Consider the following 20,299-nt stretch of genomic DNA (forward strand, 5'->3'; position numbering starts at 1 on the left):
ATGGCAGCCCAAGGTGCTCTCGATACGAACAATCACTGCCTTGCGGTCTTCTTAGATCTGAAAGACGCTTTTGGCAGTGTTCACCACCAGGCGCTGCTCTACAAACTACAACGCCGGGGTCTTACCGGCAATCTTCTTCGTTGGGTGGACGACTTCCTCAAGGATAGAACCTATCAGGTCAGGTCAATGGTGCGCTCTCAGCCACTTACCTCGTCAAGAGAGGCGTTCCTCAGGGCAGCTCGATCAGCCCCATCCTCTTCACTGTAATGTTGGACGGGATTCCTCAACTATGCCAGAGACATGTTTCCCGAGGGGAACACGCGGACGATATTGCGGCCTGGGTCTGTGGCCAAGCCCTTCGTTCCTTATACGGCTCCATGCAGCAATCGCTTGATCACATAGCGGAGTACGGTGCACGCTGGGGTCTCAACTTTCAGCGACTCAAGTGCCAGTTTATGCTTTTCTCAAAGGAGACTACCATCCCAGGTGATCTCACTCTCAGTCTCGATGGCACTCCCTTAACCAAAGTCCACTCGTATTTTCGACGACAGACTCACATGGAAGCCTCACGTCGAGGCTCTAGCCTCCTCTTCTCTCAAGCGCCTCAATCTTCTGCGTACTGTCTCAGCGACCGGTTGGGGTGCCAGTAGAGCCGTGCTAAGGCTTTTGTACACCCACCTCATTCACTCGAGGCTGGATTATTCCAGCCCCCTCTATGCGTCCGCAGCCGCTCCTCTGCTCGCTTCTTTGGACAAAGTCCAAAACGCTGCTCTACGGGTCATCCTTGGTGTGCCACGGTCTACACCCATTGTCCTGATGGAAGCTGAGGCCGTAATTCCACCGCTGAGTTTTCAACGCACTCTTTTGGACCTCCATACACTTGCTCCATGTGGCGCAACGGATACCCCGGCCTTTTATCCCGCTCTTCTGCGGGACAACCTGGCTCATCTGGAGGTAATGGAACATCGCTTCGCCCCGGATCGGCTTCCTTTTCTGCTCCGGGCGTGGAACTTGGCTAGGGAACACAATCTCTCCTGGCTCTTTCATTTCTCCAGGGGTCATCTTCCTCCCACGTCCACTCCTCCTTGGGAACCTCCCAAGGTGACGGTCATCTCCCGTTGGCTAACTACTCGAAAAGGTGACCTCTGCTCGGACGCTCTGCGACAGTTGTTCCTAGCGACGATTATTTACACTGACGGGTCTCTCGCCCCGGACTCCGGAGTCGGGGGTGCCGCCTTCGCCATTCCTTCTCTCGGGGTCGGTGCTCGGTCTTTGGTGGATCCCGGCCATCCCATCAACAGGATAGAGCTGTTGGCCATTCAATTGGCACTTTCGTATGCCTCCGCTCATCTTGAAAGTTCAATAGTCCTCTGCTCCGACTCCAAAAGCGCGCTTACGGTGTTACATACGCGTTCAAATGATCCGGTAATCACCGCTATTCATGACTTATGCGACGGGTACTCCTACTCAGTGACTCTTTTGTGGTGTCCGGCTCACTTCGGCGTAGTGGGCAATGAAACGGCGGACGGTCTCGCGGCCGTCACCAGTCTACCGCGCCCCTCCAAGGTGGACTTTTTCCTCCCGGCTACGCTCTCCGAATTGAAATCTGTGTGTAGTAAAGTGGTTACCAGTGCTTGGTGGGATTCCTGGCAGACCCGTGCCACCTCCTACGCGCTCAGGGAGGCGAAGCCTAATCCGGGCTCTCGCGAGTTTATGCGGCTTCAGCTTCCCAGGCGGGATGACACTCTTTTGGCGCGTCTCGGCTGCGGACGCCTTCCCACGAAAGCAACTCTTTTCCGCTTTAATTTGAGTAGCTCGGATTCTTGTTTGAAGTGCGGGGCGGTAGATACCGCGGAGCACATTCTCTTCGCCTGTCCATCCCAAGTTGCAGCACGGCGTGGTCTTCTTCGTAGTCTAAACTAGGTCTAAATAAGAGGGCTCTTCCCGTCTCTCTGACGGGTGTGTTCAGACGTTATTTCCGCCACTTGCGCTATACTTCGCAACGCTGTTCGGACTTGATAACTTTCTTCGGACTATTATTATCTCGTTTCTTTTTTTTGTTTTGTTATTGTATTTGTCGCGTATTTTAATTTTTTGTTTGTGTGGTAATTTTATTGCATTGTTCGCTATTACTCATAGAAATCGGATAACAAACTAGAACGATTTTTGAAATTTTGTCGTGGGGTCTGATTAGAGCTTTCAAAAAAACCCTGCCTTTGGCCCATGCTTTTCGTTTGGCTGGCAACGAAAGTTACGCCATCGGTGCCAAACTGGTGAACTAACACTCTATTTTGCCTAAAATTAAATGGCCGACTTTAGCTCGACGCTAACGCGGTTTTTTTTACATCTTTAAAGTAACTTATGTTTAATTAAAGTAATCAAATCGTGTAAGAGTACATACTCAAAAGAAAACATTTATTTTCACAGGTTAGTGTTAGAAATAGTTTTCTTTTTACCATAATTTCCAATCGCTAAGAACGCACTAGAAAACGCGTTTCTTTCCAATCATAGAAAGATAGTTTTTTAAATAAAAAATGAAGAATGGTTCAAAATTCCGTAATTAAATATTTACTGTTAGAAATAGTTGTTTACGAGCAATGGTTATGGGGAAAACCGGTGCACAGTAATGGTTTATCGCGAATATCTACGTTAGTATTGTATGTACGGCTATAGACCCAAGTATGAACATTAGGGTCCGGCTATTTCCTACAAAAAATGTTCTATGAACATTTTACCAGAGAGGGTACATTAATAATATAATAAGTTTGCGTTGTCAACGCGCGTATTTTGAAACGGAAAAACCCGATTACTATTGTTAAATCTTGGATTAATAATATGATATTTTTGATACGAAACAAATAACGAAATACGTGGAATTTTTGGCGTTAAATAAGCTTAGAACGTATTTCGTTATTTGTTTCTTATTACAAGGAGCGTTCGCCATCATTTAACCAAGATTTAACGATAGTAATCGGGTTTTCCGTTTCAAAATACGCAGTAGATTAAACCACTTTTTATCCAAGATTAAACCGAGGCTTAAGACTGGGCAAGATTCCGCGCCTTAAAATTTTCGTCTACTTTAAAAATACATTCTGAACGAACCAATGGATGAAAAGTTATGAAACTAGCTTTTAAATAAACCTTGAAACTTATTTCAAGTCATATTTATAATTCACCGATGACAAAATTCGTGAAAAGTATTAATATCGTTCCGAATTACAACCTACTTTCTAAAATCTCATTTTTCTTTCTAATACGCGCGTTGACAACACAAACTTAACCTAGATGAGCAGATGCTCGGTTATCTACATGGTGCGGGAAAAATATTATTTTTGAATGTTATAAAGCGATAAACGATTTTTCAAGACAATTTTATATTACATTTAAGTTCATATAAACGGGGAAAATTGTCAGTGGAATATTTCTTATATCATTTGGTAGGTTAATTAATGTTTAATTATCGCCAACTTTGAATGAATGAATGAATGAATGGATTTATTCGGTTCGCGGTATACAACGCGCCCTTTTAAAACAGGGCGGCTCCGCTTTGGGGAGCACAACCAGCAATTATTTTGAGGAGCAAAATTTAAAAAATACAATACGTAACAATTGATAAAAGAAAAAAAAATATTTAGAGTCTTCATCCGCTACTCTCAGCGAGATCTCTTGCCGACTTCTTTTGCCAGAACCATTTAGTGAGGAGATGTTTTAAAAATGGCGGGTTCCACTCGCTATCCGTAAACCCCATGATGTTTTCCAAGGGCAGATAAAAGGACCCCTCTCTCCAGTCTTCGATCTCCGGAAAAATCGCCAGCGCCGGGCATTCCAGAAGGACGTGTTCTAGCGTTTCTCTTTCAGCTCCGCACTGTACGCAACGACTGGAGCTGCCAAAGAGCTGTTCGCACCTATCGCCGGTTAAAAGGGCTCCTGTCCGCGCTTGAAAGAGAAGACCACTCGACAAACTCCCGTCGTAGAAATCTTCACTGCTCGGCTTGGCTTTGTTCTTGTAAATCTGGAGAGACCCGTGATTCGCGACCTTTTTTTCCCACTTTGCTTCGGCGTTCCTGTCTACGTCTCGATCGACATACACATTCCACTGAGCCTCCGTGAGTGCGTTAAACCGTTCCGTACCAACACCATAAGCCCGATCGAGATTAGCTGTTCGTCGTTTAAAACGGGGGACAAAATGGCTCGTGTTACGCGCGACGATGTAAACCTTCTTAGCAATCCGGCTTGGGGACATAAACTTCAACCGTCCAAGGTATTTCAATTTGCTTCGGGCTTCACGTTCAACCATGAGGCTCCAGCCCATTTCACCTTTGATGGCCGCGTGCGCCGCCATCGGTCCAGCACTTAACGCGTAACGACCGACCTCGCACTGAGCGTAGTCGAGAGAGTCTTGCACCGTTTTCGAAATGTCAAGAACCTCATTGGCGTAGGTGAGCACGGGGACAGCGACAGTCTTCCACAGAGTTCTCGCAACCGAATAGGAATTGTACGAATTTGAAGCTAAATTTCGAGTCATCCAGCGGAGTTTGTTTCCTTTAGCCACCAAGCCCGATTCCCATTTTTCCAAATAATTTATTCCTGATGAAAATACGACTCCCAGATACTTATACGAATCAACAACTTTTATTTCCTTCCGCTGTAGAACGAAATTGCGAGTACAGGTAGATGACGCTGAAATGAGCGGCAGAACGTTCGATTTTTCAATACTAAAAGACAACCCTTTCGCCTCTCCAAACCTTGAACACTCATCCAATAACAACTGTAAATCATCACTACCGTTGGCCAACAAAACTATATCGTCAGCATACATTAAGCATGGTATGACAGTGAATTCGCCATCAACTAAGTATTCCTGGTCGTCGTACTTAGGAAGAGAAGCACCCACTCTTAACGAGGACAATTTGATAGCTAGTTCATCCAGAAAAATGACGAAAAGTAACGGGGAGAGTGGACACCCTTGGCGTAATCCGATCTCGCTTTCAATGGGTCCAGTGGAGAAAGTATCAAGGGTGTATGTGTAACTGCAACTACTATAGAGACTTTTTAATAACTCTATACTCTCCGAGGTAACTCCCTTCCCTTCGAGACTGTTCCATAGGCGAGGTCGGTCGATACTGTCATACGCTTTAGCAATGTCAATGAAACCTAGGAAAAGGTTTAACCCGCGGTGCCTGGAAATCTCGATTAAATGAGTGAGCACGAAAAGATTGTCCGCTATACGCCGGTCCTTTCTGAAACCACCTTGCGCCTCGTGTAATAAATTGTTGTCTTCAAGTTTTGTGCTCAGTCGCTCCCGTATCATCATAGAGTATATCTTGTAAATTACCGACGTAACAGCTTTTGGTCTATAAGAGTTCAATTCGTCTTTGGGTTTGTCGCCCCCTTTATAGATTAGTGTAACTCGCGCTTCGGTCCATTCAGTGGGGACGGTTCGGTCCTCTCGACACGTATTTAACAAACGTAACAGGCAGCTTCTTGCTTTGGGACCCAAATTTTTTAAACACTCCGCGTAAATTCCATCAGAGCCCGCCGCTTTACCGCAATGAAGGCTTTTTAAGACTAACTCCAGTTCCTTAATAACAAAGGCACTCTCAGCAATGTCCATTGAAGCTGGCATTGGGTCGAGGTCAATTTGCTCCGACCCACCAGCGGTTGCGGATGTCATCAATAGTTCAACCTCGAGATCCCGAACATACTCCTGGATACGGTCAACTATGTCTTTCCGGTGGGACAAGAGAGAACCGTTTTTCCCTTTAATGCCCACAGACGCCTTCATATTCCGCGTGGTTTTACGTAGCCTTTTCCAGTATTTCCAAAATTTTCTTCCACGGGTCTTTCCAGCAGACATTATATCCTTTTCCACTTTCTTGTTAGTAGCACGTATCGTCTTCTCTATTAAGATCTTACACTCAAGTTTGGCCGTCATATACGCATCCCATTTCGTCTTTGTTTTTGCGATATCCTCCTTCCGAGATAGGGCAACACGATGAGCCTTGCATGCCATTCGACGTTTTGAAATAGCCATCTTGACATCTTTATTCCACCAACTCTTAAGACATTTTTTTCCCATAACCGCAGCAAGAGACCCTGTAGTGAAGCGAGATAAAGTGGAGCGCATGACATTTTTCACTGCGTCAACGTAATCGCCATAGGAACAATTTTCCCCGCATGACGACGCCCAATTTTCCAATTTTCCGTTTCCGAAAAGTCCCAAAAAACTCGCTTTTTACCAATTGGAGCGTCACTTTGGCGGAAGCTTTCATCAGTAATTTTAAAACTTTGTTGCTCCACACAGGTCGTAATAAGGTTATGGTCACTTCCTACGCTTTTTATACCTTCTTCGTCGACGGAGATTGAAAGAACAGTAGGCACAAGGTTTTCACTAACCAAGACATAGTCAATAGACGAACGCGCGCCTCTAGTCTGCCACGTCGTTTTGCCAACACAAACGTCCATGAGATTCCCTATGACCATTCCATTATTAGTGCTAAACGTTTTAACCATACGCCCATTTGCGTCAGACCTTCCATCCAGTTCAACGATATGGCAATTCAGATCTCCCAGGATCACCAACTTCTCTCTTCCTATAGTTCTGAGCTCATGAACGTCGTGAGCGAGGCAATCGTAAATTTCTTCATTACACTCTATCGAATTTGCACCTGTAGCGCAATAGACAATTCCGAAAGCTATTTCTGAATTATCTGCTAGTCCGATCCACATATGTTCAGGACATTTTTTTATTAACACTAGATTATCCAATTTTGACAAAACACCAATACCCCCGCCTTTTTTTTCAGATTTTGTTCTGTTTAAACCAAGCCACGTAAAATTCTCAGGGATACTGGGCAATTCTTCATCTCGCAAGTGCGTTTCCGCGACAGCCACAAAATCATAATTTTGAGATATCATAATATCTGAGAGTTCAAACCATTTTCGTTTTCCTCTTCCACCACAAACATTTAAAAAGCCAAATTTTTCAATGGGGGGGGGGGGGATTTTAACCAAGTTACGCGCGAGCGAGCCTCTTTAGGCAGCGCAGATGGCGTTACTGTCGTTTTAGCCCAGAATCTAATTGGTACCTTGTCAGCCATTCGATTAAGCGTTCTAGTTTGTTATCCGATTTCTATGCTATTACTGTTTGTTAATTTTCTATTTGTTTTATTTTGAATTTGGTGCGCTTGGTGTGAAGTCTCATTGCTATATGCACCAACTATTAATATCCATACTCGTTATTCTGCCCCCCCCCCCCCCCTCGGAATAGAAACGTCCAGACTACATGACGTAATTTTTTTTGTTTATGACCTTTGTAACTTTTGGTTTGAGAATAGATTCGTTTTTGTTATTGTCACTTATGCACGTCTTTTTATTTCCTCCGACCTAATATAGTTAATAGTTGTGTTAAAACTTAACCGCGTTAATTTTCAACAGAAATTAGATCCTTACCACCGGAGGTCTTCATCATTATGCCCTACGCCAGCGTCCACAGCCCGTACAGGTGATAAAAACAGCCATGGAAGCAAGAGACCTACAACGCAAACCACTCAACCCAGAAAAAGGCGCAGCAATGGACTGACCACTTCATCATTATGCCCTACGCCAGCGTCCACAGCCCGGACAGGTGATAAAAACAGCCATGGAAGCAAGAGACCTACAACGCAAACCACTCAACCCAGAAAAAGGCGCAGCAATGGACTGACCACTTCGCGCACAACTGTGGGAATTAGAGCAGATTTAGTCGCCAGCCGACACCCAACCTAGATAGGTAGAGTGCTTAGCCTTAGAAAAGGCTCCTAAAGGGGAACGATGGGCAACCTGCGACCCAGCGTAACCCGGCACGATGGGCTCCAAAAGGCCGGGAAACAGGGCCACAATGCCTCATACGGAGACCCACCGACACACAGCGCAGCAGCAGGTTACCAATTCAGCCGAGGTTGGCAGTATGCCCGGACCCTCTCCATTAGCGCCCTTATTTTTTTTTTGGGCTTTCGCCTGGTAGATAGCTTGGCTTGTTGTAATTCCTTTCGTCATGTCTTTGATGAGAGTTCAGTTCAGTACGTTCCAGTTCTAAAACCGTCAGCGCCCATGAACGTACGTCAACAAGCTGGCAAACATGTTTCCTGAAAAATCAATAAAAACCAAAGACTACACACAATTACATGTAGAAATTATGGTAAAAAGGAAACTATTTCTAACACTAACATGTGAAAAGATGTTTTCTTTTGTGTATTTACTCTTACATGATTTAATTACGCAATTTTGAGCCATTTTCAACTTTAATTAAACATAAGTCGCTTTAAAGATGTAAAAAAAAACGCGTTAGCGTCGAGCTAAAGTCGACCATTTAATCTTAGGTGAAATAGAGTGTTAGTTCACCAGTGTGGCGCAGATGGCGTAACTTTCGTTGCCAGCCAAACCAAAAGCATGGGCCAAAGGCAGGCTTTTTAAATGTTCTAATCGGACCACGCGACAAAATTTCAAAAATCGTTCTAGTTTGTTATCCGATTTCTATGCTGAAACATTCGCAAACCACGTCATTTTTCAAACGAAATTTAAGATTTTACAACGGCAGCAAAATCACTTAAAGGACATCGCACTTCTTTTGTGGGAAATGGCTTTCTACGGATTTATTTCAAATTTAAATATGTTGTTAAGCCTGGTCAAAGGACCAAAATTGTCCACTGCCAATTTTCCTTAGATTCTATAGTTTGTCCAGTATCAGTGGTCAAAGTTGGACAAAACTGTGGTCTTTTTGTTAAAAAAAATACGTAATATTGGTTCGCGTTCAATCTAGTCTCGCGGGTTTAGGTTGATTCATAGAAATCTCATAGGTAACTAGAATGCTGCCGTGTAACTGGCAAATGGACCAAATGCCGTGGCAGACGATAGCCAGATCTCAGCCAATCAGAGCTCTAAAAGAGTGGTTCTGCCAAGAATTTAATGTCACCAGAGAGAATGACGTCACCTAGCTCCCGCGATAGTAGCGGAACAAAGGAGGATTATTATCCTCCTTGGCGGAACCACTCTACGGCCTCTCATTGGCTGAAGGTTCAAAACGAACTGGCGACAAGCTCGGCCGTAGGCGGCAGCATTCTAGTTACCTATGAGATTTCTATGGGTTGATTGTCATTAACTTTGCCATATTTAAAATCCGAACTACATTACTTATCTTTCATTCATTTTAACTTATTATTCGATGAATTTTCGTACGTGGAATTATTTGTAAATATTTTCCATAATAAATAGTTTAATAAAGAAAATATAAGTAAGAAATAAATTATAAATCGGAAATAAATGGAAATCAGTGGGTCAATTATCACACATATTCAGATTAATCTATTAACAACATAAAAAATAAATCCGAAGAAAGCCATTTCCTTAGCTCCCTCACGAGAATCTTGTAAAAAGCCCGTTTTTTTCTATAAGCGTCTAGATCCATCATCGAACCCGAGCGCTGGGCCCGGCGTTGACTTCCTTGAGCAGGTGAGAACCGCCGGGAGTAGTGGCTCACTCCTGTAATCCCAGGCGTCCGGGAGGCAGAGTTTGTGGAAGGCCATGTGAGGCCGACTATCAATCCCCCAACGGGTGGTCGGGATACTTCCGCCACGGGTGTCCCCACCCCTGTCCCCACGTATCCCCCCGTTGGCGTGGCCGTTACACATATCTCACCCTGATTAATCAGTTATTGTGTGTGTTCTGGTGTCTAAGGCCTCGGGTCGACACCGATGTTTGTGTATCTCAAAAAAAAAAAGCAGGTGAGAACCCACAAGAGGGGCTTCCGAAGAGCCTGGACCGCATTCCCACAGTTCATAGACTTTTCCAAGGTTGAAAATCAAATATTTGGACAGTTGGCGCCAGCGTTGCCAGGCGTACCATAATTATGGTACACTTCAATAATTTTACTTCGAAATCTTGGTCGAACCATAATTTTAGCCGTGTACCATATGGTACGCTTTTTTGCAATAATTTCCTTAAGATATACCATATTTTCAAAAATTTTTACATAAATCGAATATTATGATTTTTATTCATGTTCAGCCCCATCCAAACAAAATTGTCTGGAGCTGTAACTCACAACTAAAGTTACTAAACTCAGTTTGCGGCAGTTTGACAGCTCCGTTCTACTCAGCTCCAGCACGATAGCGCCATCTCTTATTTTTCCCTAAACACAAAACCACCGACTTCCGCCTTAATATCTCTAAATTGGGTTGTCTTGACTCATGTTTCATAATGAAAATAATATTAAAATTTTAAATAACTACAAGTTCTCTGAATAAGAGGAAATGCAATAATTTTTCCAAGAATTCAATAATTCTCGATCAGGGGTGCAATAATTTTCAGTTTTTAACCTGGCAACGCTGGTTGGCGCTTGCAAGCTGAATCTTGTTCAAGCCATGGGCCAATCATTATTTGGCCCATGTTCAAGCCATGTTAACATAAATTGTGATGGAGAACACTTTTCTAATTAGAACCAAGTTTCTAACTTTAATGGCTCTCGAGATATATTTTGAATGACCTTGTAGACGTGGTTTAAGGTCATTGAAGTTTTCATTGTCGAATGACCCCCTACACGCTTTATACATTTTTACAACTTCAAATTCGTACCTAAAACTCATTTTGGGTTATTAGCTCTGTATTGTTTTAAGTTAACACCCTGTATATATTTATAAATAATTAAATATATATTCGAATTCTTGTGATGCAATGCCTTTTGAGAAAATTACACAACAGTAATATATTTACTTTCATGTGAAAACGTTTTAGAACTTTCTCTACTTGCCACTAATTTAATTATATAAACATGTGAATCATATCACAATTATATAGAATATTTAAATAACTGTAGAATCACTGGGAGACCTGTGAATGTAAATAATCATGCGTACCATTTACTTAAATTCTTTTTATTTACATACTAAATAGACACTCCTTAAGAAACTTTATAAAATAATATTTTTAAGACTCTTCAAATTAAGGCAATCACAATTTTTCATGGACAAGAAAATTTAAATCAAACAGTTTCCTCCAATAAATGCATATAAAATAAATTATTTCAAAAAAACCACCGTTTTGTGAAATATCAGCACACATGCAAACTTATCAATATACAAATCACACTGCTCTTATAGTACCTCCTTTTTGTGGAAAATTAAAAATTATTAGAAGTACCTTGGCATTTAATTTAAATTCATATTAAAACAAGAAAAGCAAGTTTTATTTTATAAAAATATCTTTGGTTCTTTATGTTATACGGGCCAAAATAGTAAATATGTAAAAAAGCAGACTACAAATTAAATGGACAAACCACGATTTTGTACCAACTGATAAACATTTTGATGATTCTTCGCCTAATTTTCTTTTACATTAGGCCTTTTATTAGGAAGCCTGGTTTTGAGTATATTGAAATTATAGATAACCTATTTAATCCTACTTGTAAGGACTAATTTAATTGAGTTAAAAAAACATGTATTTTCAAGGACATTTTGGTATAAAAAGGGTAATTTTAACCTGTACAAGGAGTGTGAAGGCTTTATGTGTCAAAATGCACAAAATTATTTGATATTGCAGTTTCCAATGTCTAACTAATGTAAGATTTAAAAGCCAAGCATTGATAAGAGACAAAAAAAATTGGGGAGCCAGGAAATGTCTTGTTGGTCGCAAGGTGGTACCTATAAGGCTAATTGTAATTTATTTTGAAATTATATTAAGTCAATTCTGATTTAGAAACTTCAATACAAATAAATGAATAGTACATTTTACCCAACTATTAAAATAATTAGTCAGAGTCTCTGTTATTACTAAAATAAACCAAAACTGGCCCTTTGCTCCCGTTCATATTTTTCCGAATATTACTCTCTTCATCGAAGAGGGTTTCAACACACAAACAGATCTAACTTCAGACAAAACGAATATTGTCTTATAAAAAGTCATTGTAATTTGTCCCTCAAGTCATGGTTGGATTGTTCAATGAAGAGCGATGCCTCTGATTAGTGTCTATTTCATCATCATCAGCTAACAGGAGAACCTCACACTCTGAACCGATAAGTTTATCCGTTGTTGAATAATGGACCTTATTTTTACCACCAATTGGAATTTGGGAAAGAGATTCCTCACGCCAACGACCATGCTTGTGCATTAGGAAGTTATCCACGACCCAGAACATCATGGCCTTGAAGGAATTTAAAAATTTTTATTAAAATTTTGGTTATTTAGCTTTAAGGGGTGTATTAATGACTTTAGGTTTGGAAATTTCTAGGCATGTGCGAGCCTTAATTTTTGAGTTTCAAGTCGAGCTTATAGTATGAAAAATTTAACTTTTCAAGTATCGCGCCTTGGTAAGAATAATAGTTTTGTGTTCTCGAAAGTTAAGCCTAGGCCTCAATTTGAGGCTCGAACAATTGAAGCACGATCAAGTACTTGCACATGCCTAGAAATTTCTTTGTGCGCATTGGTCAAAGGAGGGTTTTTTTCATTTGCTGAAAACTTGGCATTAAGATAATTTTTTTTTAATATTTAATATAGTGTGGTTTAACTGATTCCTATAGCGATACTGGTTAGTTAACAGATATTAATGATTTGATAGATTGTATCTCGATACCTAACACATTATTACTGATATCGATATCTACATGATAATAACCACATCTTGGCCTTCTTTTGAAGAGCCATAACATAGCTTACAGGATGCGTAAACACGTGAAATAATCGCAGACCTGCGGTAGCTGAATTAGCAAAGTCAAAGCCATCTGCCTTGTTTTTGAGAAAATCTGTTTTCATATGTTAGGTAAAATCGGTAATTTAGACTGGAACTAATTAATCGGGAAGACCACAATATTGGCAATCGATACCAATATTGTATCAGTTTAAGTCCATCACTAGTTTTATAGGTAAATCACTTTCCTGAAACCTTTTAACTACATATAAGGATTTCTATGAATAAAAATACTTACATTGATAAAGAACGGAATTACTAGAACGACTATTGCAACTTCTACTTTCGGGTCTTTAATGGGTGACATGATGAAATCTCGAACTTTATCCCAAAAATCTAACTGTATTAGTAAAGTGATAAGGACCTTCTCAACAAGCATCAAACCAACATAAGCTCCGCATTGGGCCAGCCAAGCGGCCGGTTGAGGTGGTTTACCTACAAAGTCATAACATTAGTTAAAAGCCAAGGTTAAACTTAACTTAAACAAATTTACCATATTCGCCAAATATTAGCAATGGACAACCTTTTCTTCTGGCAATACGTTGAGTTAGCCTTATACCAATAAAAATAAATAACAAACCAAGTGATGAATCTAGTAGGAAGCTAACTATGTACCTGTAAAATAAAAATTACTTTACAATTCAAATTGAATATTATAAATCATTAAAACGTACCATGTACAAGGATCACCGTGGAAGAGCTCAGCCAAAAATAAATTAGCAAAATGTATAACTAGTGCTCCCAGCCCTTGCTTCGATGTATCATAAAACCTAAAAAAATTTTATTAATGTTGTTATTTCTTAAAAATTACTTTAAATTTTAGCAGTTTACCATATTATCCAAGGTCTTCGCTCTTTTCTAGGCTCACAAAAACGTTTCAATATCAAACAGGTGAATGCTAAACAGGCTAGAATCGCCTGGACCAGCCAACCAAAACTGTCGGTCAAATCTCCTTTTGAACAATGGCCTTCTTCATTCATATTTACAATTTGTGGAGATAATTACTTTAATAGCCCAGTTTCATCTTCCCTGACATGGAAAAAATAATTCGTTAAACTTCGTTTTTCGCAAATGAGCGGTAAAATTTCGCAATTGTTCAATTTGACATTGAGTTGGGTTAAATCACGTGCAGGTGTACTTTTTTTTTACAATAAATTATCGTTGAATCTTGGTTGAATGAATGAGTCACTTGGTTTAAGTTGGTTAAGGACATAAGCCTTGGCCTACATTTAATTGGCCTAAAAGGTACTCATCATATTACTACTCTTTCCGTTAGCTGAAATGAATTAAAAAGAAAATTTAATCCACATTATATTACTTACACATTAATTTCGAGCATTTTAATTTATTTTTGGTAATTTCATGGAGTATGTTTAATGACGTTCCATTTCTTTTATTTCAATCACTGTATCACAAGACTCATTGGTAACATAGACATCATAATATACCAAATACGTATCTTGAGATGTTTCTGTTTATAATATGGAGCCATAGTTAGAAAAGAAATAGAGGGAGATTACCGCGTTAAAGCTCCCCTGTTTTTGACCGGGAAATTTCACTCCCCCCCCGCGCATGTATGAAAGTGGAGATGGGCAGAATTTGCAACGCCATCTATCCTTCTTTTGTTTACATCAAATAACAGTTATTTTCAAAAAAGGCATAATGTATTTCATTTCACCGCACGTCGATGGCGCTTCGTAATCTGCCCATCTCATGGCTTCCTACATTGGCGAAAAGGGGGTCGGCACTCGCGGTCAACTTCGCTATATAGATACAATAGTTCCTCTATTTCTTTTCTATCTCTATGTATGGAACTATTGACACTTGTCTAGCGAGTGTGCACTTTCTAAACCATATAAACAAAGAAAATAAATTGTTTAAAAATTAAAATATTTCAAAAATGCTAGAATTTGCAGCTGTTACTAATAACTTTTAAACTCTTTCTAGTCCTACTAGAATATATAACATAATTACTCTATTTCTTCACTAACGGTTTTCTCACAGATATTGCGTCATCCGTACTCTACGCAACATTTGACGTCATATTTGATGTAATATTTGACGTCATCGAATCTCAAATGCGTCTGATAAATCGACGGCCATAATGGCCATTATTTTAGTAAACAAACCTCTTTGAACAACAGAGGCTTAGGAGTTAAAACGAGATACATTATAGTTTCCGGAGCCTGTTAATGAAATGAATTTGCAAATTAAAGAAGTTTTCGGAGACTCACGTTCTAAAATAAATTTGCATTGTCAAATAAAAGAAGCAGGTTTATTGGAAAAAATAGTTTAAATTCAGGTTGAGCTTTTCTGGGGCGTCTACAAGGTTGAAGGTTGGAGCTTGGATGAAAGATGAATAATAAAAGCTAACGCTATTTCACTCTCGGTTATCCGCGTCCACCAAACTTTGGGATTGCTTTCAGCGCCATCTGTCGATTTTTCGCGTTTTGGTGGGACAAGCTTTTTAAGGAGGGCGCACGTGTTTCTACACGTGGTGGATTATTACCCTATGTTATTCTCTCTTGTATAGAAATTATTATTGTTTGGAGTTTTTAAGCAAGTACCGCGTATTATGGTTATTATTATTTACGTTAGTATTAATTATTTATTGTTTTAGATATGAGTTTCAGTGGCTGGAATCAACTTTCGCTGACATTGTGAAAACAATGAAAATTTTGGGCATAATTGTTTGACTCTTAACATTTTATAACATTATTGTACCGTATTATACCGTTGAATTAATAAGTAATAACGACTTAACTATTAATAGCTTAAAATGATTCCACACGAAGCCGAAAACGGGACTCAAATTTGAAAATGCCGTTGTTTAACTTATTTCTGAAATCTCGCCCACGCGCCGCGAAACTTGTCCCACTTTGTCTCCCACCCCCTCGCTACCCCACCGTCTTCTCCAAAGTTTGAGAAACAACCGCGAATGCGTTGACGAAAGTACGTGCACGGCCGTCTCGAGATCTGCTTCGCGCTCATAGCGGCCCAGGCTATCGTACGAAAATCGCGTATGGGAAATTAGTTCAAAAACTTCTCACTTCGTTTTATGGCGCTAGTCTATCCCCCCCCCCCCCCCTTGAGAAAATTCGCAGCCATGTTATCGAATGGGAGGAACGGCGCGGAACTTTGGAATTTCAATTATTATCACGTAATGTGTATTTTTTTGTAAAATATTTTTTTAGTAATATTTAAGTTAATTAATAATAAAAAAGTTAAACACCTCTTGAGATTTTTTGAAAACGTTATTAAAATTGGGTCATTCTGGAGCCAGAAGTCGCCGTCGACGTTATCTGTATAAAAATGTAAACATAAATAGAGGCTTTTGTTTTGTATTAATGTTTAAAAATTTAATTTAATTAAAGTAGTAAAGTAAATGAAATTTAAAGAAAACAAATGTGACTTCTCTTGAAGAATATATAAAAGTTTATTAGGCTATTTTTAACAATAGGTACTTTTGTTTTTTTTTGGGTTTTGTTTATTTTTTTAAATGTATTATTTGTCAAGGATTACAATAATGCAAAAAGTTTTAACCGCAATTTATTATTTAGAAAGTTATGATAAATTTAAAATTGTTACTTGCCAGCAATTTTTACCAGAGGTGGGCAAAAATTGTGAGAGCTCGCTTTTGAAAATCCCATCGCAACGAGCGAGAATTTCAAATTCGAAGGCCAGCTGATCTTGCTCAGAAACTTGCCAAACTGAGCGAGCTCGAGGCGAGCGCGGAATATTTCTCTCATTCAGTTATGGCTCACCGCGCGGTGAGAGAGATCGGCCGTTCTGCCTTCTAGTCTTCTCATTTTTAAGAAATACTGCCTCTAGCGGCGTGGCGGTTGGTTCAGATGAAAGCTCTCACATCGAATTGAGAGAGATCGGCCGATCGTCGACCGAGTCTTCTCATTTTTAAGCGATACCCCCTCTAGCGGCGTGGCGGTTGGTTCAGATGAGAGAGACGATGACGCTCTGTGCAAGATCGCGCCGAGAGAGAGAATATTTTTATCGTATTTGAACGCTACCTCGACGCGGGTCTTGATCTCACTGAGAGACGCCGTAGTTTGTTAACGCCAGACCGCTTACAACGCGACGAGCAGACTTTGGAAATATTATATGATTTCTCTTTTATTCTTCTACTTTTTTTATATTAAAAAATACCAAGAAATTAAATGAAGTATATACGGAACCATTTTCACATATGATGGTACCAACTCGAAATATACGAATATAGAATGTATACAAGAGACATTTAATAAATAAATTATAATTTTATGTCGATTTTCCGAAACAGTCAATTGTAAAAAATGTCAACACAAAGCAATTTTTAAATATAGCTCGCAGATGGCCGCCGCCGTACTTAGTAAAAATTGATGTAACTATTTTTGTAATTCAAATATAAAGCCATCTCTCCTAGGTTTTATCTGACCATCTCTGATTTTGTCTATTGATAGCAATGATCAGGGCCAGTGTGGTCGCTAGAACTCGTCATGCCGATAGATTAAATTCGATATTGTACCCGCTGGCTGTCAAAGCTATCACAACCTATAATGTCCGAGAGAACCATCATGAAATCGAAATTCTGAGTCAACTCAGAATTTCGACTGTAATTCCTTCGGGTTAACTAAAACGTACAATATACGTGTGAACCCATTTTTGACAGTGCGGGGTGTGCTTCAAATTATTTAATCGACTATTGTCTACTTAACGGGAATTCACCCCTTTTTACCCTCACAGCAGCGTGTCTGTAAATTTGTCAAAAAAATAGTATATAGGGAGAGACGAGTTTCCGCTTCCGAATCATCCGTTTTCATAATCTTTCATTAACGAAAAACGTTCAGAGTTATACTTATGATTTTATGTTACTTTTGATGATATATTTGAAATACTATGGAAATTTCGTTGAAACGTTATACCAACTTACCAAGTTATATAATGCAATATAAATATTTATTAGTATTGCAATAGTCTCAGACAACGAAGCGAGCCACAGTACGATACTTTTTACCTCTCCGAGGGGACTTTGTACCCTAGGAGGGGTTTTACAATCACCGTGTCTGTCTGTGGGTCTGTGTGTCCTGCGAACGCGTTCGCATTTACTCGAAATCACAGCGTTCACAGTTTTTTGGAATTAGTGAAAAGGTTTCATCAAAACAGCCCCCTTTTGGTCATTGGGTGTAGTATAATGTTACTTCTGCTTATTTAGAACGTCTTAGCATCCAGATGGCAGGGTTCCCACCAAATGTTCACGGTATACGCCTTGTAAGTTGTTATTTATTGGCATCGGCCGGGATTCGAACCCGGGTCTGCTACGTGCCAGAGATTTACTCTAACAACTAATTCACTAAGTTACACTGTTTTTTAAAAACAGCTTTGGGGAAAGTCCTTTACGCTGTTATAAAGTTATTAACGTCATTTTATTTTATAACATTCTAAATATTTATAAATTAAATTTATAATTTTATAACTAATTAATGAATTAATAATTTAAAAGTAAAATACGATCATGATCAAGAATCGAACCCAGGTTGTCGTGTTACTGAGCAGATGCTTTACCGCCGAGGTACTGACTTCCCCGAAAACGCAACACATCACAGGCAAAATATTGAAGTAAAGCAACCATTATGATACGGCGATTTTTTATTTTGGTGAACTTGTTAATGTTTATTTCGTTTATCGAAAGTGTTGATAATGTGTGGAAGAATTTTGCATTGATCCAGAATAGCCCTATTTACGTTCATCTTAATTACTAAAGTGGTAATAAATTTAGAATTATTTTATATTAAATGAATCTTACATTATCACTGTGATAATTAATATTTTTTATTTTCTATTCTTTCGTATTGTTTTTCCGTTGTAAAATTTTATCTTTTATTCTTTTAAGCGTATTTACTTCTTCCGCGAAATTGATCATTTTTGGTGGAACCTTTAAATTGTATACGTCGTGTCTTGAAACTTACCCGTCGAAAGTGCGTAATTTATTTACGGGGTTTCTAATCGGCATAAAATGTGTGATATAGTTGAATTAATGCGGCGGCTTTGGTTTGACGTTTATTGATATGGGAGCTGTCGAGGAGAGGTATATTTTGGCTTGCCAACTTGTTATCGTTGTAATATTTAATTTTGTTACCTCGGATTATAGAACCTAGTCACCCCGGTTGTCTGACAAGAAGGTCTGAAGAAATTATATATCCTAACTTGTTTAAAATTCAAAATAAGCGTTAATATTAAAAAATAAAATACCCAAACATAAACCGACAAAACATTTGAATAATGTTAATATATTTAATTTAGCAGGTCGCTCACAAAAATATATTTTAAGGTTTCAAACAATAGTCTTTAATAGAAAGGGGAACTCTTTACAAAGAATCGACAATGAAGAAGTCGTCAAATATCACCGAATAACTCAGCATGTTGGGCCCCGCTGGGTGTCTGCGAGTACCTTTCTCGTTTTTAGTGGGAGCAATTAAGGTGGGGGTATTACGCTGCGGACGGTTATGTGTAGACTAATTTGCGTTGGGCTTTTTTTGGGAATGTCAACCAAATGCTACGATTACAATAGAAATGAAATAACATTTTATTTTATATTATGTTTTCACTTGCAATTAAAAACAATATTTTGATTCACATGTTTTTATTAATTACAACGTTGTACATTTTATATACACAAATAAGATGAAAACTTTTTTAATTGACGCCCTCGTTTTTTACCTATAAACAATTTTCAAACAAAACGTAATATATAATAAAAAAAACTAATAATATGAATATAAAATAAACACATAAATACGAATGAAAAATAAATACATAAATACAAATGAAAAATAAATAGATATTTATAAAAAAAAACATAAATATGAATAAAAATATGTAAAAGGCCTAGGATCACCCTCCTTTCTCGAAAAAGAGCTCAGGCGTCTTTTTTGCTTCCCCCGTCGTAACCCCTCTATCTATTCATAGAGACGGCCTGCTCGTTCTCCGGTACCGGTGATGTCGAAGGATTAAATCTGCCATTGTCACTGCTGTCAAAGTTGTCAACACATACAATGTCCTTGAGTCCGAATTCGCAGCTGACCGTCTCTATCACAGTGGTGGATGCACTTTCCTAAAACTAGGCCTTTAATATGAATAAAAAATAAATTCATAAATATGAAAAAATACATAAATATAAAAACAAAATTAATTGTACTTTACTTAAAGCGTGTCATTTTCGCCTAATTTGTTTCTCACATTTTTCTTAGCAAAGAAACGAAACCGAAATTAGTTACCGACATATGCCAAACGAGGAGGCAATGAACTCCGCTAATGTTCTACAATGGATCATTTTGTGTAAATGTTCCACTGTGGAACTTCATATGTCACTAGAAAGTGATCATTTGTTAAAAAGTGAAACAATTATAAGGTTAATTTTTTGTCATAATTGTTTCCCATTTTAAAATCGCACAGTCTAATGGCCTTTAGAAAGGCCTTTTTTTCTATCTCTTCGTGTAGATGGAAATGTGAGATTTCCTACCTAGGATGTAAAGAAAAAATTATAAATTTATATACATGTCATTCCGCGTTAATTTTGAAATACTTACT

General features: G+C 39.1%; 2 protein-coding genes across 4 annotated transcripts; one reads left to right on the forward strand and one right to left on the reverse strand.

The window, feature by feature from the left end:
* LOC149962322 (uncharacterized) lies at positions 1-1,923 on the forward strand. Its single transcript, XM_090164449.1, has 3 exons — positions 1-177; positions 234-570; positions 629-1,923. Exons 1-3 carry the CDS (start codon positions 1-3, stop codon positions 1,921-1,923), a joined length of 1,809 nt encoding a protein of 602 aa, XP_090020575.1.
* Positions 1,924-10,926: 9,003 nt separating this feature from the next.
* On the reverse strand, positions 10,927-14,324 carry LOC149962323 (store-operated calcium entry regulator STIMATE-like). Of its 3 annotated transcripts, XR_016481403.1 has the most exons (7): positions 14,041-14,324; positions 13,550-13,747; positions 13,393-13,488; positions 13,212-13,333; positions 12,957-13,153; positions 11,772-12,175; positions 10,927-11,675 (listed from the first exon to the last, which is right to left on the reverse strand). XR_016481403.1 is itself a non-coding variant. In XM_090179841.1 (6 exons), exons 2-6 carry the CDS (start codon positions 13,696-13,698, stop codon positions 11,951-11,953), a joined length of 789 nt encoding a protein of 262 aa, XP_090035967.1. In that variant the 5' UTR covers positions 13,699-13,747; positions 14,041-14,324; the 3' UTR covers positions 10,927-11,950. The 3 variants fall into 3 exon arrangements, 2 of the variants coding, with proteins under 2 accessions (XP_090035967.1, XP_090035979.1); XM_090179841.1 differs by having other exon boundaries at positions 10,927-12,175; XM_090179853.1 differs by lacking the exon at positions 14,041-14,324 and adding an exon at positions 13,868-14,008 and having other exon boundaries at positions 10,927-12,175.
* Positions 14,325-20,299: the final 5,975 nt, after the last annotated feature.

Source organism: Leiobunum rupestre, chromosome 1, assembly GCF_980474605.1.
Source record: "Leiobunum rupestre chromosome 1, qqLeiRupe1.1.hap1, whole genome shotgun sequence".
NCBI lineage: Eukaryota > Metazoa > Arthropoda > Arachnida > Opiliones > Sclerosomatidae > Leiobunum > Leiobunum rupestre.

Bases quoted from the DNA above. Each gene is read 5' to 3' on its own strand.
- LOC149962322 (XM_090164449.1), top strand. From the start codon at position 1: ATGGCAGCCCAAGGTGCTCTCGATACGAACAATCACTGCCTTGCGGTC. The intron at 178-233 runs GTCAGGTCAATG...GGCGTTCCTCAG, and splicing joins TCAAGGATAGAACCTATCAG to GGCAGCTCGATCAGCCCCAT. The intron at 571-628 runs GTCGAGGCTCTA...GTACTGTCTCAG, and splicing joins GACTCACATGGAAGCCTCAC to CGACCGGTTGGGGTGCCAGT.
- LOC149962323 (XM_090179841.1), bottom strand. From the start codon at position 13,698: ATGAATGAAGAAGGCCATTGTTCAAAAGGAGATTTGACCGACAGTTTT. The intron at 13,489-13,549 runs GTAAACTGCTAA...AAATTTTTTTAG, and splicing joins CGAAGACCTTGGATAATATG to GTTTTATGATACATCGAAGC. The intron at 13,334-13,392 runs GTACGTTTTAAT...TTTATTTTACAG, and splicing joins CACGGTGATCCTTGTACATG to GTACATAGTTAGCTTCCTAC.